The sequence below is a fragment of the Agelaius phoeniceus genome, chromosome 17, assembly GCF_051311805.1.
Source record: "Agelaius phoeniceus isolate bAgePho1 chromosome 17, bAgePho1.hap1, whole genome shotgun sequence".
NCBI classification, from domain to species: Eukaryota; Metazoa; Chordata; class Aves; order Passeriformes; family Icteridae; genus Agelaius; species Agelaius phoeniceus.
In genome coordinates this window covers 11,459,278-11,486,063 of record NC_135281.1, presented here as the reverse complement: position 1 = coordinate 11,486,063, position 26,786 = coordinate 11,459,278, and the positions used below count along the sequence as shown (strand labels likewise).

The following is a 26,786-nucleotide window of genomic DNA, read 5'->3' as shown; positions in this document are numbered from 1 at the left end:
AGGAGCAGTTACTCCTGATGTGGTGCCAGAGGAGCTGGTCACTCCTTGTGGGCTGCTGGGGCCTCAGGTAAGAGGCCATGAATACGGTTTGGGGACAAGGACAAGGCTGGCATTGGGACACCTGCCCTGGTTCCAGTGGTTAAACAGTGAGGCCAAACAGGCAATCCCATCCTGGGGTGCTTACTTGTTGGAGGCAACTGAAAGAGGGCATGGGCACCCAACACAGTGCAGGGGTTCCTGGGCAGAGGGGCTGCCCATGTAGCCGTCCTTGCATCGCTCACAGTGGTCTCCTTCTGTGTTGTGCTGGCAGTTCTGCAAGGAAAAGGCAAATCCTAGGCTCAGCACTGACAACAAGAATGGTGGATGCACTAAAAACTCCCCATCAGGATGCCTCAGTCCTTCCTCTCTCCCAGAGCTGCCCTGCACCCTAAGCTGACCCTGAGCAGGGTCACCACTGAAGCAGTGAAGCCCATGCTCCAACTCAGGCATGGTTCTGCCAGCCCAGTCAGTTTGTAAAGAGCTTTTGAATCACATGCTACAGACCTCCTAACTCCAAAATATCACACTGCTCCACTGTTTACTTACAAGGCATATCCCAGAGCCTGGCAGGCACTGATCTGAGTGGCCATTGCAATGGCAGGGGATGCATTTTCCCAGGAAGAGCCCCTTGGTGTCCCTGTAGTAACCTGGAGCACATTCCTGAGGAGACAGAAAAAGGCAGAGGTCTGAAAAACAGCCTGATACTTTTGGGAAAAGCAAAGAAACTAAATGAGTTTCCATAACAGAATTCCCACTGGGTTGTACTGATGGAGAAAAGATTATAAGCAAATATGAAGATTTTTCAGTACAGTTCCTTCCTGCTCCTTTTAACCAGGAGAGAATTGGCAGAGAGAAGGACCCGTTCCAAGGTACTGCAACACCTGAATGATTTCCCCATCACGTCCCTTCCAAGAAGGCAGATGGAACATCTGCACCTCTCACAAGTGAACAGCGTTGTGATGGGGAAATGTTCCTTCCTTTGGAACAAGACAACTGAAGCCCTCAAGAGCCAGCTTGGAGGCAGCTGGCACCCAAAACATGACTATCTGAGCCCTCTGACTGGAACAGCCTGTCCACTGCCCCTCACCTGGCAGGAGTCCCCCTGGTAGTTAGCTGGGCAGAGGCACAGCTCCACGTTGCTGGCACGGACACCCGTGGCTGTGTCTGTGGCCATCTCCAGCACCACACGGCGCAGGGACACAGAGGAAGAGAGCTGGGAGAAGAGTGCCCGGATCTGCAACTGCTCCAGGTTTGCCAGCACCATCATCAGCTCCTCTCTGGACACAGGGTTGTGAGTCTCTGTGTGCCTGAAGTTACCCTGGCAGGAGAAAACCTGGCATTACTGGCAGGAAGCACAAACATCTGAACATGCAGCCCAGCCTCCACATCCCTGCTGCTGGAATCTTTCCCCTTTGCATGGGTGAAAGAGCCTAAAATTCTGAGCCTAAAACCTAAAATTCTGAGCTCCAAGCACCTCTCCCTCCATCTGCATTGGGTCTTGTATTCTATTTGCTGGGTTCCCCAGATGAAGGAAGGAATGATGAATCTGACCCCATGTTCTTAGAAGGCTAATTTATTATTTTATGATACTATATTATATAAAAGAATGCTATACTAAACTATACTAAAGAATACAGAAAGGATACTTACAGAAGGCTAAAAAGATAATAATGAAAACTCATGACTCTTTCCAGAGCCTCGACAAAGCTTGGCACTGATTGGCCAATGAGTCAAAACAATTCACATGAAACCAATGAAACAATCACCTGTTGGATAAACAATCTCCAAACACATTCCACATGTGAGCACAACACAGGAGAAGCAAATGACATAAGAATTTGTTTTCCTTTTTCTCTGAGGCTTCTCAGCTTCCCAGGAGAAAATCTGGGCAAAGGAATTTTTCAGAAAATACGACTGTGACAGTCTTGTCCTTTCCTGCGTTATCTGAGCACTTCACTTGTGTGTGCAGACTCACCTCCACCAGCTGCAGCTGGCCTTGATGTGCCTCCCCTGGGGACGGGTAGGCACCTTCCAGAAACATGATGCTCATCTGATTTCCCTGGGAAAAGCAAGGAAGGTGTCAGACATCATCTCACCCTGCTCCTGCATTAGCAAGGGGCACCAGGGCATTTCTTGGGCAGCACCTTGAGGATCACGTCTGGCCGGGACTCCATGGGAATGAACACGTCACCCCTGCGAGGGTTGGAGTGCAGCTCGTAGCGAAGGTGCCCTCCATAGGAGGAAACCTGAGGGAGAGAGACAAATCCCACACATTCCTGCAAGTCCACAGCACTGAGACAACTCAGAGATGGCCCTGCTCAACTGGCCATCATCTGTGCCCAACTGCAGTGTGAGCAGTGTCTGCAGGTGGGATCAGGGTGGTTCCCCATTCTCTTACCTGGTCCCCAAGGTAGGAGCTGGGTGCAACCCAGTAGAGCTCCTGGTAGGCATCTGGGAGGTTTTTGAGGTCAGCAGTGACGAGCAGCTCCCGTGGGCTCAGAGCTGTTGGCACCTCGTGGCGGTCGTTGCTCAGCAAGAGCCACCCGTTCATGTCGACAAACTGGAGGGGAAGAGCAACTCTGGGTCTTCTAGTGGAGTTACAGAAAGTATCTGTGTGTTGATGCTCCAGAAGAACAGATCCCAGAGCAGCAGAAAGGGGAGTAACAGGCTCACACCTCACATGCATCCCGATGAAGCCACAGGAAAGCTGATCATCACCCCCGCCCAGCACATGAGACCCCAGAGACCAGGAAAAGGGGCTGAAAGCAGGAGATGGGCACAGGGAGTCAAAGATAACCCTTCTCATGGTGTATCCTCAGTAGGATTAATGCAGCACAGAGACCCGAGGGCAGCAGGGAGCCAGGTGGATGGGACACACCTGACCTGCAGGCTCTGGTGGCCCCTCTCACCTCAGCTCGGTGCTTCTCGGCGCTGCGGCAGCGGTCGGTGGCACCGAAGCAGAAACACTTGGTGCAGCCCTTGGGGTTGGTGGCATCCAAAGAAAATGTCCCCAGGCGGCACTGGTCACACCTTGGGCCCTCCACATTTTCCTGAAAGATAAGCAAAGCTCAAGTGTCAGTGGTTTCTCTCAAGGCCTCAGTGGAGGACAGGGATGGCTGGCTGAGTGATCAAAGCAAAGTGCTGTGGTGCTGGAAGATGTTAAAGCAGTCCCCCAAACAGGTTTGCTTGTACAGCACCCACCAAACATTAAATTCACCTAGAGAAAGCACGTGTAAGCCCTACAAAGAGGCTGGAGCAGGGCAGCTCAGAAGCTGTTTGAGTTACTCTGCTGCCATGGAGCCAGGAGCCAATAGGGCTGACAGCTCCCACTGCAACCAGCTCTGACACAGGGCTGGACTCAGACTGGCCATCTCCTCCAGAGACAGCCCACAGAGTGAAACTTCATGGCCAGGAAGGATGAGGAGAGAAGAGCTTTTCAGGGTGCTCTGAACCCACCACCCCACGGGGCAGGCTGGGCACACACAGCCTCTGCCACCCCCTGCCAGAGCTGGAGAGTCAAGCCAAGGAGAAAAGCGCCACATGGAAGCACTGGGGACTGACCTTGCAGTGACACTGCCCCGTGACGGGGTCACACACGCTGGCCTGGGTGCCAGCCTGGTGGCAGTCACAGCGCCTGCACTCAGGGTAGTGGTAGTAGCCAGGGGCACAGAGGTCACACTGCCGCCCGATGATGTTGGGCTTGCACCTGGGGGGACACAAGAGCTTTCAGAGCTTTCCCCACCTCCTTTCTGCACATTTCTGCACAAGGTGTCCCAGCAGGGGACTCTAGCAGGGAGCCCAGATGTCCCCAGTGCCAGAACAAGGCTGCCCCACCTGCACTGCCCACTGTGCACGTCGCAGCCTGGCTCTGTCAGCTCCTGCACGCCGGGCCGGGAGCAGTTGCAGTCCTCACAGCCGATCAGGGGGTGGCAGCCGAAGGTCTGGGGCTCACAGACAACACACTCAGGCTTCAGGGTGTGGGGAGGGCAGATGCACTGCCCTGTCACCTCATCACACAGACGTGTCCCACAGTCACAGGCTGCGAGGGGCAGAAAAAGGCTGGGTTTGGGTGAGCCAGACCCCGGAGCCAAGGCCAGTGTGAGGAATGGACACAGAGCAGGGGAGGCAGAGGGGGGAACTCACGCCTGCAGTTGGGGAAGCCCCAGTAGCCGGTGGCACAGCGGGAGCACTGGCGGCCGATGACGTTGGGCCTGCAGGGACACTGTCCCCCGAGGGGCTGGCACTGGCTGCCCCGTGCCCCCGCCTCGTGGCAGCCGCACGGCTGCGCCCCGTCGTTGTAGAAGAGGGACAGGGAGATGGCAGAGTCACGGCAGAACCTCGAGGACGTGCTGGGGCTGCAGGGGGAGGCAGGAGGGGTCAGTGCTGCACGTCCCCACAGCCTCTCCACCACCCCAATCCAGCATCTCCTGCAGCCATGGGGGCTTAGTGGGACCCACAGCCTCTCCACCACCCCAAATCCAGCATCTCCTGCAGCCACGGGAGCTTAATGGGACCCACAGCCTCCACACCACCCCAATCCAGCATCTCCTGCAGCCACAGGAGCTTAGTGGGACCCACAGCCTCCTCACCACCCCAAATCCAGCATCTCCTGCAGCCACAGGAGCTTAGTGGGACCCACAGCCTCCCCACCACCCCAAATCCAGCATCTCCTGCAGCCACAGGAGCTTAGTGGGACCCACAGCCTCCTCACCACCCAAATCCAGCATCTCCTGCAGCCACGGGAGCTTAGTGGGACCCACAGCCTCCACACCACCCCAAATCCAGCATCTCCTGCAGCCACGGGGGCTTAGTGGGACCCACAGCCTCCACACTACCCCAAATCCAGCATCTCCTGCAGCCAAGGGGGCTTAGTGGGACCCACAGCCTCCACACCACCCCAAATCCAGCATCTCCTGCAGCCAGGGGGGCTTAGTGGGAGGGAGAGTCCTGTGACACTGAGAGCTCCTGAATATCCATGTCTGGGCAACAGAAGGAAAATCTCAACCTGCCCCTGGCCTGCCATACAGAAGGGAAGGGCTGCTGCTCCCTGAGGAGTGTGTAGCCTGTGGGCACCCAATGGCAAGCATCTCACTTGATGTAGAAGCTGTTGATGCCACAGCTGCTGATGAAATCATAGGACTTGTCCAGGGGTTCTTCCTGCAGGTACTGGGGGGTGTAGCTGTCCTCAGGCACCACAAGGATGTAATCCTGCAAAGCAAGGGTGAGCTGGGTGAGCCAGCTCAGACAGACAAGCACCATCCAAAATGTACCTTTAGGCTTCCATGCCTTGCTGGGACAGAACACAACACACCAAGTACTGCACACACCAGCAGCCACCTCTCCACTGAGGTCTGTCCCTCAGGGTACATTTAACCTAAAGCTCCACATGAGGAACAGCACAAATCCACTGGACTGAAACCAGGCAGAATACCCCCAGAGCACAGCAGGGAGGCAGTCTTTATCATCTGAAATTTCTACACATGAAGGCACCTGGGTTCCAATTGTCTTTCAGCCATTTATCCCCATTTTGGTCAACCTTCTAGTCCTGCTGCCTGAGAACAACAAGGGCTACCTACTCTCATGATGAGGCCTGCCTGAACAAACAGTATTACACAGGTTTAAAATATTGCTAGAGCAGGAATGAGGCTTATTCTGGATTATCACAAACTATGTATGCAAAATAACAGCTTCAATTTCTGCCTGGTTTTGATATCAAAACCAGACAAGGAAGGACAATGTCATATACAGAAGTTGCCCCGGTAAATTCTGCCCCCAAGGGCAGAATCTCCTCCACTAAGGTTGGAGACTTGGCAATTTCTGGGGTAGTTCAGAGATGAGTGATGGTGGGGAACATTCCTGAGCTCACACAGGGACAAAAATCCAGTGAAAAGCCCTCTGCCCAGCATGCTGTGGGAGCTTCCAGGAGAGAGGCTCACCAGCCACAGCTGCTTGCCCTCTGGCACTCGAACCACCACCGTCAGATCATTGTCAGTGACATCCAGGATGGTTTGGTCCTCAGAAACCACCAGGCTCCGACACCCGTAGCCATGGGGGCAGAAACTTGCATTGGTCTGACCTGAAAAGACAACAAATGTGTTTGTCCCACCTGTCCCTTGAGTCCCCATCCTGTGACTGTGTTCACAGGGGCCTTAGGATGAGGGAAGAGACGAGGATCTGACTCCATGTTTCAGAAGGCTTGATTTATTATTTTATTATATATATTACATTAAAACTATACTAAAGGAATAGAAGAAAGGATTTCATCAGAAGGCTGGCTAAGAATAGAAAAAGAAAGAATGAATAACAAAAGCTTGTGGCTTGGACAGAGAGTCTGAGCCAGCTGGGCTGTGATTGGCCATTAATTAGAAACAACCACATGAGACCAATCCCAGATGCACCTGTTGCATTCCACAGCAGCAGATAACCATTGTTTCCATTTTGTTCCTGAGGCCTCTCAGCTTCTCAGGAGAAAAAATCCTAAAGAAAGGACTTTTCATAAAAGATGGTCTGTGACACCCATCCCATCCTCCCACTTTGGAAGGGGTAAATCAGCCTTCCTTCATTTTTGCAATCCCTAAAGAGACCACAGTCATCCCCTGGCATGGAAAGCTCCCAGGGCTCCTGCCAGCCAGCAGCTGCCCAGGTCCCTGCTGCTCTCACCTTGCCAGATGCGCCCTCCATTGATGAGCACCTCCACGGGGAAGCTGGGGTGGCTGGGCTGGTACAGGTGCAGGATGAAGGCGTAGCGTCCCAGGCTCTGGATCCTGCTGCTGAACACCACTGCAGCCTGCCCCAGCACGGGAGAACACAGACAAAAACCCACACCTGACACCTGCACCCACAGCTGGCATGTCCCTGAATTACTGCACAGCTGCCAGGTGTTGGGAATTCAGTGAATCCAGCCCCCCGTGCCTCCACACGCTCTCCCCTCTAATGCTGCCACCTGAAAAGCTATTCCTGGGATCCCAGGAACCAAACAAGGTTGGATAAAGTCAAGACAGGTGAGTCCACAGGAATTACAGGTTCAGGGAGAAGTTTAAAGCTCAGATTAAATTCTGAAAATGCTAATTGATAAAGCATTAATCAACAGGTAAGGAAAATTTCTCCCTGCCCGAGTGGTGCAGTGTCACAGCACCAGCAAACCAGCCCAACCCTTGGCTGTGCCCCTACCTGTGGGGACTGCAGGAGGATGAGCTCTGCAGTGGGGTCCATGGCTGTGGGAGGACGAGGAGCAGGCTCCACTGGCACCCCAGATGGAGCCACATGGACAGCCTGGGCCAGGGGCACCTCTGGGGGAATGGGCAGAGCCTGGGCGCCCTCCAAAATGATTGACTGAGAAAGCTTCAGGAACCTTGAGGGGACACAGGAGCTGCTGGAAAACAAGGAGTAAACAGGATGTGAGTATGTCCAGAGAGAAAGAGAGGAGGGAAGCATGCCTGTGACTGCTGGTGGGTTACAAGGTGTGCCTGCTGAGGACAGCTCACTGCCAGCACCCCTGGGGCTCTGCAGGAAGAACAGGAGCCTGGCACAGGCCAATTCCTCTGCAAATATTTATCTGAAACACTGTCAAAAATCTGGATACAGCAAGGGTGTTGCTGTATGTGAGCAAGCACAGGAATGCCTGTTTGGGACACTCAAGTGTCTGCCCCAGGAGGCAGAGTGGGGCTCAGGCACAGCACCATCAGTCTGATCCCACTCTGTGCTCACAGGACACAAGCAAGGAGCTTCACCTCAGCTGGAGATTTCTTCACCAAGGACTTAAAAAAGTCTCTGAGCCTGAGGGAACCAGGACAAGCAAATGTTTTTGGAAATAATCCCATTGATGCTAAAGCCAAGGGGGACCTGAGACTCTCACCTGTTGGATGAGAAGGTGCCATGGACACTGATGCAGTGCACCTTTGGCTCGATGAGCTCCATGGTGAACTGTGCAGCAGGGATCAGGTACACTTTGTGCTGCACAAGGGAGAGAGACACCTGGTTATGTGACAGCCTGTGCCCCTGCAGCCACAGCCTGGCCACCAGCCAGCAGGCACTCCAGCCAGTGCATGGCAGTCACACCTCTGCTTACTGCCCCTTAGCCCTTGGCACAAACATTATGGCATTTAGAAGCTCCACAGATGGATGGGATTCTTCTATCCTTGGCTAAACAAGGAATATCTTCAAGATAAAAGAACTGCCCCACTGCTACAGAGCTCCCTCTGCACGAGCAGCTGCTTCTCCCCACCTCCTCCCCACTCCCAGCCCCATGATTTACTTCAAAACACCCCACTGACCACACTCTCCACTTGGACTGGTTGTGACACAGACTAACACCAAGTATACAGTCCAAATAGGACTAGAAAACCCAGACTAAGATCCAGTATCCAGTCCAAACAGAACTAGAAAACCCAGACTAAGATCCAGTATCCAGTCCCAACAGCACTAGAAAACCCTCCTGCAGGCTGGGTCCCAGTCCAGCCTTTCCCCCCTGTTGACAGAGCTGCCCTCAGAGGGAGCCTCACCAGGAAGAAATCAGCCAGATCAGAGGTGAAACGAACAGTGGCCTCTGAGGTGAGTTCAAAAGTTGCCATTCGACTCTGGGAATCCACAGCAATCCCTCGACAAAGGAAACTGCAAGAGAAACACACATTTTGAAATCAGCCTTGCACAGGGTCATGACCCATTTCTTGTCCTGCCAGCTCTGTGTCCTGAGGGGATTTACACAAAGTCCCTGGAAATCTTTTGATGTTTTTTCTGGCTGCTCACAAGAGCAAAGTTTTCCAAGGACACCCCAAACATTTGTTTCCTACTGCAAAGGTCGCAATCTGAAGCCAGACAGGGTTTGACCTGTCTCCAATAAACCTGCCTGGAGGCCATTCCCTAAGTCAAGGTCCCTACCAACAATTCAGCTGTAAACAGAAGCCCAAGATTATCTCCTGGCAGAGGCAGGTACATAATTCCCTGAGATGGGGGACTAAAATCCGTGTCCAGCTAGAACGAGTCTGGACACGCAGAGCTTAGGCGGACAACACTGGAGCTTGCTTTGTTTGTAAACCCCAAAAACTTCAAGTGGAGGGGAGGCTGTCCTTGCCAAGGCAGAGAACTGGAGCCCTTGTGCCCCGAGTTGCCCTTACCTGTAGGCACAGGGGTAGAAGGTGAAGGTGCCCTGCTGCGTGGCCGAGCGCGGTGAGCTGACGGCGACGGCCACGCTCTGCAGGGCGTTGGTGTTGGCGTATTCCACCAGCAGCACGTGCTTCCCAGGCTGGGCCACGGGCAGGGACAGCTGCACTTCCACCTGCAGCACAGAGGGAGCACTGAGGGAGCGTGGGCAGGGTGCTACAAGGCAGCCTCCTCTGCAGCTCAGGGGACAAGGCAGCAAATCTCATCCGATCCTCGCAAACCTTTACAGGTGAGACTCTGGGTTTGGGGGGCCCTGAACAAGCACACAGCTGCAGGGGTGATGGGTGCAAAGCCTTTCTGGTTTAGGTAAAGATATGATCAAATGAAATGCAATTGAAAAAAAAAACCGAAAAAATCAGAAAATTGGGAGATTTAGTGACTACGAGAAAATGGTCTGGGAGGAAATGAGGTGCAGTGCAAAGGACCAAAACATGCCAAAACTAACCTGACAGATGCTGCAAAAGCAGGGGGAAAAATCATGGAGGAAGACACAACTTTGAGGGGAAGATATGAGGGACATGGCATGGATACTTAAAAAAGCAAATCCCCAGACAGGGGAGGCAGGGTGGCCAGGAGGGGACAAAACAGAAGTGGCACTCACATCAGTGCCACTGCAGGTGGCCATGGCGGGGTGGGAGGGGGTCAGCTGCTCTGTGGGACACAGCCTGGGGAGCCTGTTGTCCAGCCTGCACACTGCATCCACCCCTGGCACGGCAGGGAAGCCCTCCACAGACAGGTACTTGTACAGGAGGCAGCTGGAAACACACAGAAATAAATGGTGAAGTACAAAAGTTACAGCATGGTTATGAAAGTTGAGAACACCCAAACAGCCAGCCTGGGCCCAGCCAAGTTTGCAAAAGGCTCTGGTCTATCAGGAGAGCCAAGGAGCAGCTCCAGGCAGTGGGAAGCAAGGGAGTGGGCATTACAGGACCAGGGAGAGCAGAAACAACAAAAAACTTCTCCCCTTGCAGTGGGCTTTGTCCTGGGGACCACTACTATGGTGGATGGATGGGACAATCAGTGTCCAGAGCCCAGCCAGCCCTCTTACAACATGGACAGAGAGGTTCTGGGCAAGCAGATACACTGAGATGGTCCAAACACTACCAGACTGCTCATTCTGAATAGTCCAGCAAAACCCACTCAGGGCAGCCATTTTCAAGGACACACACAACCTGCACTGGGAGCCCAGCCCAGCCCAGGTGGGCTGTGGTGTCACTGGGTGAGCTGGCCCTGCAGGGCCCATGAGAAAACACAGACTGGCTGTGTCCTGGATGAGGAGATCTATGGGCTGGCTTTCTGGGCTGCTGCAGGTTCCACAAGCTTTATTTGCCACAGCCAAGTGCTCCATGAGCAATTTTACTGCATCACTGAGTATGCACTGTGTATATTCCTTAACCTCAGGCCAAGAGGAGCTGAGCAAGCCCCACACAGCACAGAGATGTGCAGATCCTTACTTCTGGGTGGCTTGTTCAGGGGCTGGCTGGTAGACACAAGGCTCTGTGACCTTCAGCTGCAGGATTGGTGCTTCGTAGTATGAGCTGGGCAGCAAAACCAGGTAGTCCTGGGAGGAGAGAGGGGAGAGGTGTTATGCTTGGCACACTTGTCCCCAGGGAGCTGCTGAAGCCCCCACGGTGGGTGGAGCACAGGGCCTTACCAGCAGCACCCCCTGTGCTTCAATAACCAGGGACCAGGTGCTGGGGTTGAGCACGAAGGGCTCCCCGAAGCTGTTCTGGGGCACAGTGACAAAGGCTGGCTCCGTGCTGGGAGCAAAGACAATCTGCTTGGTCTGCTCTGTACCTGGAATGGGAGGCATGAGAGGCTGTGAAGGGACTGGAATGGAAAACTGGGGCTGGACATGGGAGGGAATGCTCAGGGAAGCAGCTCTGGTGCAGAAGGCAGTGACAGGTTCCCACTCTGTCGGTGCACCACAATCCCACACTGTCCTGGAACAGAGACATCCACTCAATCTGCTCAACAGCCTAATGGGAGAAATAAATATAAATCACTGCAATCCTCAATGCAAATCCAGAGCTCTCAGTGTGCTCTGCATCCCCAGACTGCAAAGCACAGAGTGTTGCAAGCCAAGGAGCGTTTTGCCAGCTAGAAAAGAACTCATCTGTGAAGAGTTAATCATGAGACAGACAAAAAGAATTGCCCAGATACATTTTTTCCTCAGGGAAATTCTGACCCCAGCTCCACAGGCAAGATGCCTGTCTTCTGGCAAACTTTGAGGCCCCCAAGGTGTGCTCCTGCCTTTCTTCCTGCCAACCACACACTCTGCACTCGAGATTCAGACATTATTTTAAACTGACAGAACAGAATGGGTGCAAGGCTGATCCTGCTGCTGCTGAGCAGCTCCTTGGCTCATCTGACAGTCCCACAACCTCTTCAATAATGGATGCAATCACAATACAGCCCCTAGAAGCAGACTGTGTGCCTGCCCAGCAGGTTTTGAAGGGCACAGGTGAGAGGGATTCACCAGGAATGGCCGCACGGTGAGCAGGTGAGATGAAGGAAGTGGAGAATGTGGCACACTGACTGTCCTGGTGTGCTACATGGACATCGAGGCACAACACACAGGGCCAGAGGCTAAAGCAAGGGCTTGTGCTGCTGCTGGGATGGTTAAAAACCCCTTCCCATGCGTGGCAGCTCTGTGACATGCCTGGCATCAGCTGAGGCTGGGACCTCACTTTTCCAGATGGGAAGCAGAGGTGAGGATTCAAGGAGTGAAGAGATTCCCCTGAACTGGCACTGGGCTAGATTTACTGACAGGTTGAAGTTTCAGATCCCTTTGAGGCAACACACAGCTCCAACTGAGATGGCTTCTGGAGGCAGAGTGGAAGAAACCAGGCTGAAAATCCCATACTTGGAAAAGGCTGAAAATCCCATACTTGGAAAAGGCTTTCCCTTTTGCAAGCCACGTCTTCCAGCTTCTTTCCAGGCTGCTTGCTCTTTGCCACATAAAGCCCTTTCCATCCAGACATGAGGCAGCTCAGCACCCCTGAAGCCTCCCAAGGATGCTGCTGTCCTGCTGTTGGGGCACCAGTTTGGCTGCTTGCCTTCAGCACTAAAAAAATCACGTTGCTTCTGCACAAGAAGTGAAGCACTTTTTAAGGCAAATGAGCTCTGCTGCTTGGATAGGACAGGTTAAATATTTCCTGACCTTTGGTGAGATCCCAAAACATCACCATGGCTCCTGCTCTTCTTTTCTTCTGCTGTGTAATGTGACTGGACATAAAAAATACGCCATTTTTCCTCTCAAAAAGAAAAAAAAGAAGGCAGAAAAATAATATTTTGGCATTTCAAACCTTGCATATCACATCAAAGGCAGAACCTATGTCAGCTCAAGACAGAGGAGAGAACTTCACACGCTGATAAATTAGGTAGTGAGTGCTGACAGCCTTGTGCTGTGGATGTGTGATCTGGAGGAAGAGTTTCAGCAGGACAGTGTGGCTGTGGCATCCAAAGAGGTAAAATCAGCCAGCCAACCACCCACCATGGCCTCAGGTGTGTTCTCATGTTGTCTTGCTCAGATTGTTTCCCAGAAAAATTGCTGTCCAGATTTCTAGGCTTGTTCAGACATCTTTTGGGGGCTCTTCTCCAGCAGCTCATGCTTTGATGAGAGGACACTGCACCAGAGTGCAATGCCTGTGTGTAACGTGTAATTCCATGGCACTTCCAAGCCCCACACCACATGTGAAGCCAGCAGCCTGGTGTGGGAGAAGCACATGGGAAAGGAAGGACTGCCACATCAGGGCATCTGGTGAATAAAACCCCAGCCAGCTGCCAAAGACTGGAACCATTCTTTCTGCTTTTGTGGAAAGTCAGCTCAGTTTTGCCTGGGGCACTGGGGTGATCTCGTCCTGTGCTGGAAAGGTTGTCTGGAATTGTACAACAGCTTTATCTCCCACCAGCCTGGCTGGTGTCAGTCCTCAGTGTGCAGCCCCAGGGCTGGGCCCACCTTGCTGCTGCTTTGGTAAATAAAGGGGGCTGCAAACTCAAATCAGCCTTTCAGCTGGGAGAGCAGGACTAATGGGTAAAGCCACATGGAAGCGTCTTCTGGAAAGGATGATGCAGAAGGCTGCCTGGGATGGGGAGGAGGTGGCGATGGCACAGGGAAGCAGAGCAGTCTGGGATCCTTACCTCTCCTTCGTGGCTGATAAGCTGTAATTGTGCCATACACAGTGGCCCCTCCTGAATTAATATACCTCAGGATGACATGGAACAGATAGAGCTCTGCCTCCTTCACGTCTACAGTGACTCTGATCTTATTCTGCAAAAAGCAAAAGAGCACACGGGGCACACATCACTGGGGGGGCAGCTCCTGAGCGCCCACCCACTGTGGGGAGGGCCTGACCCGCCTGCCCTACCTGCCTGCCTGCCTGCCTCTCTTCCCCCTCCCTTCCAGCCCAGGCGCGGCTCTGGCCGGACGCCTGACAGGGGCACACTGGGGACGGACACACCTGGGGGCAGGAGAAGGGGCACAGGAGCAGTGTCGCAGCGTGGGATGCTCTGAGTTAGTCTAGAAGTGAAAAATGCACTTACAGTTGGCACAAACATTAAACTTTCCTTCCTCAAGGACCGAGACCCTCCCTTGCACACTGGCGGGCCCCCGGCTGACGTAGCGGAAGACGAGGCGGAAGAGGTCGGGGGAGGTCACATTGACAGTCACCACTACCTTGGGCTGGTGGGAGAGAGAAAGGGGAGAGAAGCAGAGCACACCTTCAGTTACCTCCACCACCCTCACTGCCAGCCCAAGCACAGCCCTCACTGCTCCCAAAGCGACATGCCACAGCGCGAGGAGGAGACAAGCACAGGCACCCTGCTGCTCGCGGTACCTTCTGACACTGTCCCTGCTCTGGGGACACTTGGGGCCGGCCACCCAGGGAGCAGCCTGACTGTGGAAGGGGGTGGGAAGGCTGTGATCACACCTGGAGGACGCTGTGGCACAGCAGGGTGGCTTATCTGTGCTGGGGCACACACAATTACACAAGAAAGGTTATGGGGAGTTGTTGCTTTTGGGTTTGTGTGCTGCAACCAGCCACCAGGTACCAAACTCTGCCCTTGTATTTATGGGGCTCTGCCCAGCTGCCTACAGAACAGGCTGGGAATTGAGCTGGTGCCTCATCCTCAGCAATGTGCAATGCTAAGGACCAGCAGGGCCAATGGACCATACAACTGATGGCACATCTGCTCTCCCCCTGCCTGGACAAGACCCTGGCTAAGGAGATGCTCAAGTTTGAACCATTTCAGAGATCATAGGCTTAAATAACCTCCTGCCCACAGAGACTTCTGTTGAGGGCTGTGCTCTCCAAAGCTCCAGTTACACACCATCTTCCCATGGAGAGCAAACTGGGAGGGTTTTGATGGTAACAAATTACAGGTGAGACCTGCCAGCCAAAAGCCACATGTCAGCACTTCTATCAAGGTCCATTTCTAGCTCAAATACCAATGCAACACTGCAGCTATGAGCCTGAGCATGAGTCCATCCTTAAGCTTTAAGGCTGGGATTTTCTCAAGGGAGCCCCACAGGCGTTCACTGCTTAGTTCCTACCTAAAATTCAGTAGGAAACAGCCCCTCTGTCATTTCACCTAAGCACAAAAATGTGAAGAAAACTGAAAGTACATGCACCAGAGTAAGAAGCATCTTACATGGAACAAGACTGTCAGAGAATCACTGCCCTGTACTCCATCCCCAAATGTGCACACACTTCGCAGAGGCCATGCAGAAGAAACCACCAAGGAGAGAGAAAAAGAGTCAACAGAAGAAACAACTTCACTTCTAGGGCTTACACAACTCCAGGTTAGCATAAACCATTGTTACAGCAAACCAGCTAACAGCAAGGGCAAAGGCTGAAAGGTAACAAGAGGTCCAAGCTGAACATGGCAGCTGAGGAGGAGATACTTATTTTTGGAAAGGGGAGGAAAGGTTATGCAGAGTTATAGGAAAGAGCAGAGTCAGTTGAAAGAGGAACAAGGAAACAGAGAGACAGTGTTTATAGACATCCCTGTAAGTAATCACCATGCTGCCACCTTTGTCTAAATAGATTAGGATGTCATGGGATTCCCAGTTTAGGATCTTTCCCCTCATCAGTCTATGCCACCCCCAGCACTACAGGAAGTATCTGCACAAACAGGCTATATATACACTGTGCTGTTTATGTTGGCCATCCTGTGACTTGGGGGGGTTCAGGAGCACTTGGGGTAAAAGATGTGTGCCAAAAGCACATCAGTGCTCCACTGGCCACATCCTCCCCTTGGGGAGCCAGGCTGGGCTGCAGCCAGCAGCGTACCTGGATGGAGGACATCTGCGCATAGCCTCGCCAGCTGAAGCCCTCAAACTCCAAGGGGTTGTAGCCAAAGCGCACAGCCCGGCCCGATGGCGTGGTGCCTTCCTCCAGCTCGAATTTCAAGTGGTGAAGGTCAGGGAAATAATGATCCCGTGCTGGTCTGGGGAACAGAGAGAGCACCATCACCTGCGCGCTACCGGAGGCAGCAGCAGAGGACACCTGCGCCAGGCTGATGTGACAGCGGCCCGGGCGATGAGGTCCCCATCCCCGTGGTGGCAGAGGGCACGGTGGGAGGCAGAGCATGCCAAGGTGCAGCTTACTGTGTGCAGGTGGGCCCCCGGGTGCTGTGCCGGCAGCGACAGGCTCCGCTCCGCGCCTCGCAGGACGGCCCCAGCGCCCCGCCGACGTCGCACCGGCAGCCTGCGGGAGGAAGCGCCTGTTTACATTCCCGCCGTGCTAACGAGCTCCTGCTCGCTAATCAAAGGCACATCCCCAGCGGGCCCAGAGCCTGCGGCCACTATTTTTATTCCGTTGTATCCGTTTTCATATCTGGCCCCGGCCCCACTTGGATGGACACTCTTCTTCCACCTCAGCGCGGAGCTATTTCCAGGCGGCTGATGGAACAAGGTCTGCAAACCCTCACGGCCAGGAGCTGCAGCCCTGCCACCAGCCCTGCCAGTGCTGCATGGGATGGCTCAGAGCAGCCCATCTCCTCCTTTACTCTTCCCACAGACATGGGGGAGAGTGGGATCTCCTCCTTTACTCTTCCCACAAACACAGGGGAGAGTGGGATCTCCTCCTTTACTCTTCCCATGGACACGGGGGAGAGTGGGATCTCCTCTACCTCTTCTCATGGACACAGGGTACAGTGGCCAACCCCATGTACCTGTGCCCACCCTCTCCCAGCAGGAGGAAGGGGCATTGCAGCAAGGATGTGACCAGTGGCTCAAACACATCAGTTTCTGGTACCCAAAGGGGTACCTCACCTGGCTGTTTGCTCCCCAGCCTGACAGACCTGTGTCCAATAGTGGAAAAGCACGACCTCAGGTCTCCAGAGCCACAGTCCATGTTCTGGGCTGTGGTACAGAATCACAGAACCAAGGTTGGAAGAGACTTTTAAGATCATCGAATTCCAACCATCAACCCAGCACCACCACTGTACCCTTAAAGCACTTAACTGCATCACCCCAAAAATGATGACCCAGAACATAGGACATCTCTTGCCCCTTTTCTCCAAGGTCACCAACCAGTCAGGCTGTGCAGTGGGGTCAGTTCTTGTGGCCCCCTCACTCACCAAACACCTCACAGAAGGGGCTTACCTTGGCAGCCAAAGTAATTAGCATTCTCCATGTTGAAGTAGCCATCCTTGCAGGCCGAGCAGAGCTTCCCACACACGTTGGCTTTGCAGAAACACTGCCCATCGCCCTGGGAGAGAAGCAGGCATGGAAACTCATTCCCTGCTGTTGCTTGTCATGGCTAAGCTGTTCCTCAGTTATTTGGGTTCTGGTCTGAGACACTGCAGAAGCAGCAGACTGAGATTCATGCTTCACAGTGCTTCCTGCGTGTGGGTGGGCCAGATAAGGGCCAGATAACTTAAATTACCCAACAATGCAGGCAAACAAAAATCCAGGCATCCTGGGACAGACACAGAAATATTTAGGTGCCTAATTAATGACAGGTCTTAATCCCACATTCTCATGCAAGCCCAGATTGTGGTGCAAGAGCTGAGAGCTCAGTGCTGGGGCCTCTCCAGCAGCTGCTGGGACAGACAGAGCTGAACACTCCCAGCACAGCACACTCAGAGGAGCCTGGAAGCAGAGAACAAACCCACCTGCCGGCACTCTATGATTCCACTGATGGTGCCCTTGGTGTCACACTTGCAGCCTGAGGAGAGGAAGATGAACAAGAAAGCCAGAAGGTCAATCAGCCCCTGAGAAGAAACCTGATGGGGTCAGCACCCACCACGCCAGAGGACACTGGCTGGGGTAAGAGGAGCCAAGAACTGGTCTAGTAGAAGGTAGCCCTGCACAAGGGCTCAGATTTCATTTTATAAAGCTCCTGTTAAGGACACAGCTACCAAAGATGTTTGGGCTGAGAATGGCATAACTCATTGCATGAGCCCTTTGTTTCACCCCAAGTAAAAAGCTCCAGGCTCCAGCCTTTCCCCTTTCCACATGAGGGTTACCCAGAAGATTCCAGCTTAGACACATCACTTCTGGGTGAAGATGGAAGGAAGGCCATCACTTCCAATCCTCCAGTGATGGTGCTCACTGGCTTGGGTTTGGCTCCTGCACCATGGAGGGGACTTTTGTGGGCTGTGAAAATGCCATCTCCTTACTCAGGCAGCCATAGGGGTTCTCTGGAGTCAGGTTCCAGTATCCAGGCTTGCATCTGTCACAAGCTGGGCCTTCCACATATGCCCGACATGCACAGGAGCCCTGGGGAAAGGCAGGGGGAGAAAAGAGCAGGTGAGAATTTGCAGCACAGTGATTGAACATGGGGTCTGCTGCTCTGGCTGAGCTTAAGGAAAGACTTGGTCCAAAAAGAAATAGAGTAGATCATACAGAATGACCTGCAGGGGTTGTGGTAGGTTCATTTCATACTCACTGGGGCCAGCGAAGGATCTGCAGTCTCCAACCCTGCTGGGTTACAGGAGCCCACTAGAAAAGAGGGGTAGAAGAACAGATTTACAGCGCTAGCCCACCCCTTAGCTGTCCCTAACTGGGGTTATTTCTCCCCTTGCAAAGCTTTTGGGGGATGCTAAACATATTTACCAGCACCCGAGAGGCTGGAGTGTGGCAGAGACGAGGCAAAGGGGGTACCTTGGCAGTGGGGGAAGCCGTAGGCGCCGGGCTGGCAGCTGTCACAGCGCAGCCCCGTCACCCCGGGCCGGCAGCTGCACTGCCCCGTGTCCTGCTCACAGGAGCCGTGCAGGGACCCCTCCCGGGAGCACTGGCAGGCTGCAAGAGAGGGGAGAGAGCTGCTGGAGGGGCATCCAGGCCTTCCCAGCAACTGCCTCCTTTGTCTGCCTGACCTTCACCGAAATCGGCCCGACGTGGATTATAAATAAAATTCTCATTCTTTGCTTTTGGTAAAAACCGTCCTATCTTTTAAGAAAAACAATAGAAGTCTCAATGTTTATCACAGCCATTCACATACATTTATGTGTATTTCAGAAGCTTTATGTGTATTTCAGAGGCAGGGAAGAGTTTTGGTGGAAGAGAAGGGGTGTGATCTCATCCCCCAAAAGTCAGTTGCCAGTGACATGTCAGACCCTACGAAGTCCCAAACACTCCAGAGCAGCATTTGGCCATCAGGGTCTGTCCTGTGGATGTTGGGTGTGGGCAGCAGGGTGAGGGCAGGGCAATGGTTCCACAGCTTCAGCAGGACCTGCTGCCCATGAATGCACAGAGATCCCACTGCCCTATCACAGGAAAGGTCAGCAAGCTGCCAGGAGCTGCCCATGCCTTCCTTGCCCAGCCAGCACACCTCAAACCCCTGCCAAGGAAGACATTCTAGGCTGACACCCCCACACTGGCTAAAGACTGCTCAGGAAACAACAGATTTGAAAAAAATATAAAAATCAGGTGGTTCTCTTCTTTCCTTGCTGTGGAAAAAAGATCCGCTGCTGTGGGTCTTCTACAGCTCTGCAATCTGACTATGGCTTTATGAGACAAAAAAAAAAGTGACTACTGAACTCCTGTGAGACCATTTCATCTCTGCCTCCAGCCTCTTCAAAGGCATACTGCCGGCATCAGCATTTGGGAGCAGAGTTCTGCCAGCTGGCAAGGCTCAGGAGTCCACATTTAGGACTGTGCAAGAGGGTGATGATGCTCTTTTGTTGCTTCACGGAAATTGTATCACAGATTACTTTTTAATGAGCAGTAAATTCTTGCTGGGAGACATGAGAGTACATCTGGCATCTAGTCAGGACTGCTGACAGGGAGGGAGGTGGGGACACTCTGCTCAGAGGATTTGGGACTGCAGGCACCTGACACAGGCACCAGCAGCAATAATCCAGGAGTGATGCAGTGCCCAGGGAATGGATGGGAGCACAGAATCATTAAGGTTAGAAAAGACCTCTAAGATCATCACCCAACTGTTCCCCCAGCAGTTCCAAACCCACCACCAAATCATGTCCCCAAGTGCCACATCTACATGATTCTTAAATCCTCCAGTGATGGCAACTCTGCCATTGCCCTGGGCAGCCTGTGCCAATACTTGACAACTGTTTTGGTCAAGAAATTTTTCTTTTCTCAATACCCAACCTAAACCTCCCAGGGTGCAACGTGGGGCCATCTCCTCTCTGGCTACTCCCTCCTCCCCGTGGCTGCAGAGAGCAGTAAGGAGTTACTCACGTGTGCAGCTGGGGAATCCATAGAAGCCCAGGGCACACTGGTTGCAGGTGTGTCCTGCAAAGTTCCCGTGGCATCGGCACTGCCCCGCTGGGCTGCAGGTGTTGTCCACTGCACCCCGGGGATCGCAGGAGCAAGCTGTAAGAGCAGGACTCTGATCATGCCTGTGATCTGTGGCCAAGCACTGCTGGTCTGAACCATCATTCAGCACCCCCAGGAATCAGCCACTTCCATCAGAAATATTAATTTCTTAATCCCTTGGCAAATGGTGCAGTGTTGTCATAGCCATGCCAGGAAAATGCACTGAGGGGTCTTTACAGCCCATTCAGTGTTCCCCAGCAGTTTAGTAGGTTAATACACTAAAATGACACACACAAAAAGGGCATAAACTGAGACAACAGGTCACAGCAGGGTTGTGATGAGGAAATATGACTGATAAAAACTGCTTTGTCTTCCAGGCTTCGCTATGATCCATGACTCCCAAAACAAGCCTGCCAAATTCACAGTGCAAACCACATGGATTTGATACTGAGAAACACCAAAGTCTTTCAAGAACAGCTATGCTCTTTAGAGCAGCAGGAGCTGAAGGTTCAGGTGCTTACCATAGCAGTGGGGGTAGGAGTGGTACCCAGGGCTGCACTGCTCACAGCGTGGCCCTGCAAACTCAGCTCTGCAGAAACAATTCCCAGCAGAGTCACAGCCTCCTGGCAGCGTCCCCACAGCACTGCAGCCACACACTGCAACACACAGAACACCCCCTGAGCTGGGAGCACAGGGCAGAGCTCATGGCAAAATGTCTTTTTCCTGGGGTGCTCAGAGAGGTATCAGGTGCTGCTCTAAGCATTCACACCATCAGTCTCTGCCCATGGCACATAATTTCCAAAACCACTTTCCAGCCCTTCAGTCCCCTGCCAGAGGATTCTGGCTGTGTCCCCACCCAGGCCCATGCAGGACAGGTACTCACACTGGCACAGAGGGTAGTTGAAGTAGCCTGGAGCACACTGGTCACACGAGTGCCCTTCAAAGCCTGTCCGGCACAGACACTGCCCTGTGTCACTGTCACAGGTGCCATCGTACTGACCAGGGCCAGAGCACTGGCAGGCTGCAAAGCAACGAGGCCATCAGTAAATCAGCAGGGTTTTTTTTGTCTTTAGCCTTCCCAGGAAAGGAACCAGAGCATCTGGGGTAGAAGAGCAGTTGCTGGAGAAAGCATGGGGAACAGAGCTGATAGCGAGCATGCCTGGCCCATAGCGAATTCCTCCAGAGTCCCCCACAGCCCGGGAGGATGCTGGAGGGTCAGGGCTGGGTGGAAAACAACAGCAAAAGTGCAGAAGTCATGGGAATTTATCACTTGGAAGTAGAGCTGTGGAATTCCTCCTCCCCAGCACGGGTGGAGAACAAGGAGAAGCCCAGCAGGGCGAGCCTGGGGACGCTGCTGGCCGGGTACTCACGCTGGCAGCCGGGCCCGTAGTGGCCTGGGGCACACTGGTCACAGTGCGTGCCCTGGAAGTTGGGTTTGCACACACACAGCCCCACCCGGGGGTCCTTCCGACAGGCGTTGCCTTCTGTCCCTCCCGCGTAGCAGTCGCAGTCTGCATGGGGACACAGGACAGACACCACACACACACGGCTGTCAGCCCAGCTCTGTCAGCCCAGCTCTGTCAGCCCAGCTCTGTCAGCCCAGCTCTGGGGTCCCACAAGGACACGGCAGGAGCTGCCCTGAGGCAGCTCAAATGCTCAGCCATTTGCCTCCATACCCTTCCTATCAGATAAGAATGTTTTAACCACCCACGCCTGGCTCCCGGGGTGGCTGGCAGGGCTCAGCACCACACTGCTGTGGAGTGCAGGGTGGGCAGCACACAGGGCAGGCAAATGCTGCTTCCACAAGCCCAGGCAGAGCTGAGTCAGTGCTGTGTGGGAATAACCACAGCCTTGGGCTAATCAGGCTTTCTCTCTGGTCACTCCATGCCCAGCTGCACCCGAGACCTTCCCACTTCCAGGGCAGGGTGTGCCAGGCAGGCAGTGCCAAGGCTCTGAGCCAGCCCTGCTGTCACCAGCAGCAGTGGTGTGGGGTGCTGGGCTGGGAGAGGCAAGGACAAACATCATCCAAAAACCAGAGGGAGGGGGAGGTGAGGAAATGAGAAGGGAAGTGAGAAATTCCAGCTCAGGAAAGAAAAAACCTGTCTGGAAGATACAGACTTCAAAATATCAGAAGGAAGGAGAAGGTTATCTGGAGTGTGCTGGGGAGCATGAGACAGGGGAGGATTCGGTGGGAAAAGAGGCAGAATAAAGCACAAGGGAGTAGATGAACAGAGAGGAGTGAGCATGAGAGAGAAGGGAGGTGTGGGGAGTAGGGATCAGAGCATGGATGAGCTTTCTAAACAACAGAGGAAGCGACACAGAGCGAGTGGCTGCCTGTGCACAGCCCTTCAGAGGTGCCCACAGCAGAGCTCCCAGCTCAGCCACAGTCCCTCCACGACCTTTAGGAGAGGTTCCTCACAGGGAGGGCAGAAGGGACATCCCCACATGGCCTGGACCCCAGAAAAAAATCCCACTGTCACTCTAGCCTAGAGCTTCCACATCTGTAAAAAGGGAATCATAAAACCTCCTTTCCCCCCCAACTCAGCTGCTGGTTGTACTCTCTTAAAACCACTCAGGGCTGTCCCATACAATGTACATGTCCAGTAAGCTGAAGACCTGATCTTGCATTGGATGGGAGGTATAACAGAAATGACAGCATTGCCAAAGCATCAAGGAAAATTGCACTGCTTACTTATTATCTGTCCTGCAGGAAGCACTTGTTCTCCAGTACTGTTGTGAGAGAAAGCTGGAATGGCTGTGCAGAAAAAGACACATTGCACAGGTCAGTACACACACTCAGAGAAATCCTGATAGAACGTCATGGACTTGACAGTCCCAAAGCTGAACAGGCTGAATAAAAATGTGGAACATGGAACAAAGCACAGATGTCCCACTAAACAACAAACCATTACAGCCCTTTTTAGCCTGTCTTTCGTAAGAAAGTGGGAGCTGAAACTCCAGCCAAATGTGAAGCTGCTGTTGACTCAGTTAGAGCAACTCAGCTCTGGTGCTGCTCCCACCCAAGCCAAATGTGGACCTGAAATAACTCCTCATAGGACAGGAGTGCCACGTGGCACGGGGAAAGCGCATCCCAAGAGCCAGAACTGGAGCTGCTGGCCCTTCCCAGAGCTGCTGGGTGTGCGTGCTCCCAGCTGTGCCCCGCACTCACGGTAGCAGTGGGGGAAGTTGAGGTAGCCCTCGGCACAGGCGTGGCAGTGCTCCCCGGTGTAGTTGGGTTTGCAGTAGCAGCGCCCGGTCAGGTCCTCGCAGGTGCCGTCGGTGAAGTCAGACTCACAGTCGCAGCCTGCAGAGAGGGACAAGAGTCACTGAGCGAGGCCTCACGCTGCCTACAGCAGGAAAAGCTCCCAGCCCAACCCTCCAGAGCGCCCTGCCCAGTGTCACCCAAGCCAGCAGGAGGTGGCTGCAGAGCAGGTGGCACTCACGGTAGCAAACGTAAGGAGAGTCGATGGGGTGGTCGGGGGATCGATAGTAGCCAGGGATGCACCTCTCACAATTAATGCCAGTGGTGTGGTGCTGAAAGACAGTGGGTTAGAGAGGCATCAGTTCCTCTGCCTGCAGGATTCACACTCATCTGCCAGATTTACTAACAGCTCCAGGTTACAGAGGAAGCAGGTCAGGAGCAGCAGCACACCGATGACCTAAATCTGCTCAAAATTCCACATACACCGACTTGGGAACAAAGAACTTCTTGCCAACTGCATCCTCCCATAAACACAGGGTGAGTTTCAGGTTCATACCTGACCTTGAGCCCACTTCACTTCTTTCAGATGGTAAAATGTCCTGACCATTTTGTGCTCAAAGGATGGGAGCAACCTGTTTCCTTCCAGCAAGGAAGCACAGCCAGAAGTTTCATGCCAGTACATGAATTAACCATATCACTGTCACCGTCACCTTGGGATGGGAAGAGCTACTTTCCCACTTTCACAAAGACTGAAGACTGGCATTTTGGTGAGCAGAGAGACATCCAGGGAGATGCCAGAGCATTGTGAACTAGGTAGGGATTACACAATGTGCTGGGTAGCAACCTGTGCCTCCCAATTCTGGTGTCTCAGCAAACTAAAGTTTTAGGAGGTAGTGGTACTACCAGAGAACACCTAGAAACCCAAATGCTGTTCTCATTACTGGTGCACACTCCTTTAATCCATGGCAAAGAGACTAAATTTCCAGGCAGAGACCTAATTTAGATAACAGAGGGGCTTGGTGGAGAGGTCCCAGGAGGCTGAACTCCAGGCTGACAGCAGAAACAAACACAAACATTTGCAAAAGCCTTTTCCAGAGAAGGGAAGCTCTTCAGGCCTACCTGGCAGTCAATACAAACACCTCCCCCTTCAAACTTGTCCTCACGGCTCCTGCTGGCTTTGTGTCGCTCCACCTCCGGGTCGTAGTAGCAGTCATAGGCATGGCCATTGCAATTGCAGGCTGGAACACAAAGAGAAGGGAGCTAAAGCACCTCAGAGGTCCTTCCTTCAGTCAGCAGCTGCATCTCAAGGTGTCACCTCTCCCTCCTGGGTTTGATGGGTTGGTTTTCCGTGAGGAAAGATGCCTGAATGCATCTGGGGGATTACAGGATCTCCCAAGCTCTCTGAACTCTTTCAGTTCAAAAGCACAGAAGCAGCAACTCCTTCACAAAGTCTGGTCTGCAACCAGGGGAGTGCAGTGGGCACAAAATCACAAGTAAAGCATGTGCAGGCATGTATGGACGAGAAAGAAAAATCACCACACTGCGGGGCCTTGACTAGCCTGGTTTATAGAGCAACATTCTTGCCTCTTTTATCCCACCCTGGATAGAGCTGAGCTGTAAAACCCAGCACCAGGTGAGGGGGCTTTAGAAACTCCCAGGATTTAAGATCCTTTGCCACCCTGTGTTTCTAAGACACCGCGTGGTGCAGCTCTGTGCTCCCAGTGCTTCAGAAATTCCACTGGCGGCGCTGACCAAAGGTTTTTCTGAACAAATAAAGATGTCCTGTATGTAAACACACCCAAACCTAATTCATCTTGCAGACAGAATTGAGCAATGAGACTCGCCTGCACAAACCTTGGACACACTGGAGGAACTGGAAGGCAAGCAGAGCCAAATTCCCACACGGACCCTGGAGATCTCCCTGCGTGAGCCTCACCTGAGCACCAACACCTGCTGTGCAGGGTCCTCCCCGCTGTGTCACTGCCCCCAGCTCACCCAGTCCCACTCAGCACCGCCCCAGCAGTGCAGAGAGCAGCTGCTCTGCAGCAGGGCACGGGGCAGGGCCTGGCAGGAAGGGAGAGCCCAGCCCTGTCACCATCATATGTTCCTAAAATTCCCTTTGCCAGGATTTCTTCTCCTGGGAAGCTGAGAAGCCTCAGAGAAAAAATGGAAACAATAATTATCTGATTGCTTCTCCTGCATTTTGCTGCTTTGGCATGTGGTCTGGGGATTGTTTATCCAACAGGTGGTTGTTTGATTGGTTTCATGTGAATTGTTTTTACTTAATGACCAATCACAGCCAGCTGTGTTGGGACTCTGGAAGGGAGAGTCACGAGTTTCCATGATCAATCTTGTTAACCTTCTGTCCGCATCCTTTCTCTATTCTTTAGTATGGTTTTAGTATAGCATTCTTTAACGCAATATAATACCATAAAATAATAAATTAGCCTTCTAAGAACACAGAGTCAGATTCCCTCATCTCTGCCCTCGTCAGGGGTGCCTCAGGCTGACCCCAGCCCCACTCACGCTGGCACTCGTTGGCGCTGTCGGCGGTGGCAGGCTTCCAGGGGAACTGGTTGTAGCCAGGGCAGCAGCGGTCACAGGAGCCACCACAGGTGTTGTGCTGGCAGTCACACTGCAGCCTGCAGGGACAGGAACAGGGCACAGACAAGGTTGGGATGATGACAGGGATGCGGAGCTGCTGTGTCACCCTGCTGTGTATTGCTGTCGCTGATCTGGTACACGAACAAGTGCTATTTGCTCATCCCAATATTCTGGAAAAGGGGCTTCTAAGGCTTTTTCCCCCAACTTTTAAATTGATTTATTTGTTTTTTCTGAGCCAAACTTTGCTATTCCAGCTGCATTCTCTCCTTTTCTTCTCCTCCACCATCATTCTTTTTCTTCACGTGGAGACAAGGATAAGAGAAAAATCTGCTGCTGCCTAGCCAGCTCTGCAGAGAATAAAAGGTGAAATGGTTGGAGGTGGCAGTGATAGCAACTGAGCTGAAGCTGATTATTTGAGGGAGTACAGCATGATGCAGGGACACAGAGATGTCCCCACTGTGCAGGGGCAGCATGAAAAGAAAAAATGATAGCCCAGAGCTTGGAGAGGGATGGGGCCACACAGGTGCTGTCTGCTCCTCCAGGCACACCTGTGCTGCAGGGAGAAGGGCATGAAGTTTGAATTAAGAATTTCAGTAGATGCTGGCCCCACGCTCCCTGTGCACTGCATTCCTGCTTTCCAGGCAGGGCTGTGCTGGGTAAAGGAATCTCCACAGGCACCCGATGGATCTCGTTCCTGCCCCACCACCAGGGTGATTCATTAACGTCAGTGACATCAGCCCCAAAGCCTCCACTTAGCACAGGGCCATTCCCATCCAACACAAATGCTTTCTGTTGTGTTAGACTTATGGTTAATACAGCATGTTCCAGCTTTTATCTGTGCAATTACTCATTTCCCCTCAGGGCCAGTCTGCCACTCCCATCTCTCCCTCCTCCAATGCTTTTCCATTCAAAAGCAGTGTGTTTAAAAATAAATGTAATTCTTTTAAAACGTTAGAAACAAAAGGAGCAGTCATTCAGGGTGAAATGTAGGAGTGCAGACACTCTGCAGCGAGCTGAGTGCCACAGCTTCCACCTACATGTAATTTTAAGACGTGG

The 26,786-nt window shown here is 53.0% G+C and overlaps 1 protein-coding gene across 2 annotated transcripts in view; it reads right to left on the bottom strand.

Annotated features, from left to right (window-relative positions):
- LAMA5 (laminin subunit alpha 5) overlaps positions 1-26,786 on the bottom strand; it is an 88,012-nt gene that overhangs the window by 16,549 nt on the left and 44,677 nt on the right. Inside the window, exons 7-43 of one of the 2 annotated variants that reach the window (XM_077187239.1) lie at positions 25,653-25,768; positions 24,246-24,364; positions 23,368-23,458; positions 23,094-23,228; positions 22,617-22,679; positions 21,295-21,435; positions 20,808-20,945; positions 20,446-20,580; positions 19,847-19,981; positions 18,263-18,448; positions 18,096-18,148; positions 17,827-17,926; positions 17,320-17,372; positions 16,808-16,913; positions 15,809-15,908; positions 15,492-15,648; positions 13,744-13,882; positions 10,853-10,995; positions 10,653-10,759; positions 9,800-9,953; positions 9,153-9,313; positions 8,541-8,649; positions 7,895-7,992; positions 7,210-7,411; positions 6,700-6,826; positions 5,976-6,115; positions 5,132-5,247; positions 4,183-4,394; positions 3,874-4,078; positions 3,601-3,745; positions 2,949-3,089; positions 2,438-2,599; positions 2,184-2,285; positions 2,015-2,098; positions 1,127-1,357; positions 586-699; positions 185-312 (exon numbers count right to left, since the gene is read on the bottom strand). In XM_077187239.1, coding sequence (XP_077043354.1) covers positions 185-312; positions 586-699; positions 1,127-1,357; positions 2,015-2,098; positions 2,184-2,285; positions 2,438-2,599; positions 2,949-3,089; positions 3,601-3,745; positions 3,874-4,078; positions 4,183-4,394; positions 5,132-5,247; positions 5,976-6,115; positions 6,700-6,826; positions 7,210-7,411; positions 7,895-7,992; positions 8,541-8,649; positions 9,153-9,313; positions 9,800-9,953; positions 10,653-10,759; positions 10,853-10,995; positions 13,744-13,882; positions 15,492-15,648; positions 15,809-15,908; positions 16,808-16,913; positions 17,320-17,372; positions 17,827-17,926; positions 18,096-18,148; positions 18,263-18,448; positions 19,847-19,981; positions 20,446-20,580; positions 20,808-20,945; positions 21,295-21,435; positions 22,617-22,679; positions 23,094-23,228; positions 23,368-23,458; positions 24,246-24,364; positions 25,653-25,768 — 4,848 coding nt within the window. The remainder of the gene's footprint in view (positions 1-184; positions 313-585; positions 700-1,126; positions 1,358-2,014; positions 2,099-2,183; positions 2,286-2,437; positions 2,600-2,948; positions 3,090-3,600; positions 3,746-3,873; positions 4,079-4,182; positions 4,395-5,131; positions 5,248-5,975; positions 6,116-6,699; positions 6,827-7,209; positions 7,412-7,894; positions 7,993-8,540; positions 8,650-9,152; positions 9,314-9,799; positions 9,954-10,652; positions 10,760-10,852; positions 10,996-13,743; positions 13,883-15,491; positions 15,649-15,808; positions 15,909-16,807; positions 16,914-17,319; positions 17,373-17,826; positions 17,927-18,095; positions 18,149-18,262; positions 18,449-19,846; positions 19,982-20,445; positions 20,581-20,807; positions 20,946-21,294; positions 21,436-22,616; positions 22,680-23,093; positions 23,229-23,367; positions 23,459-24,245; positions 24,365-25,652; positions 25,769-26,786) is intronic. The other variant, XM_054644298.2, reaches the window with a different exon arrangement.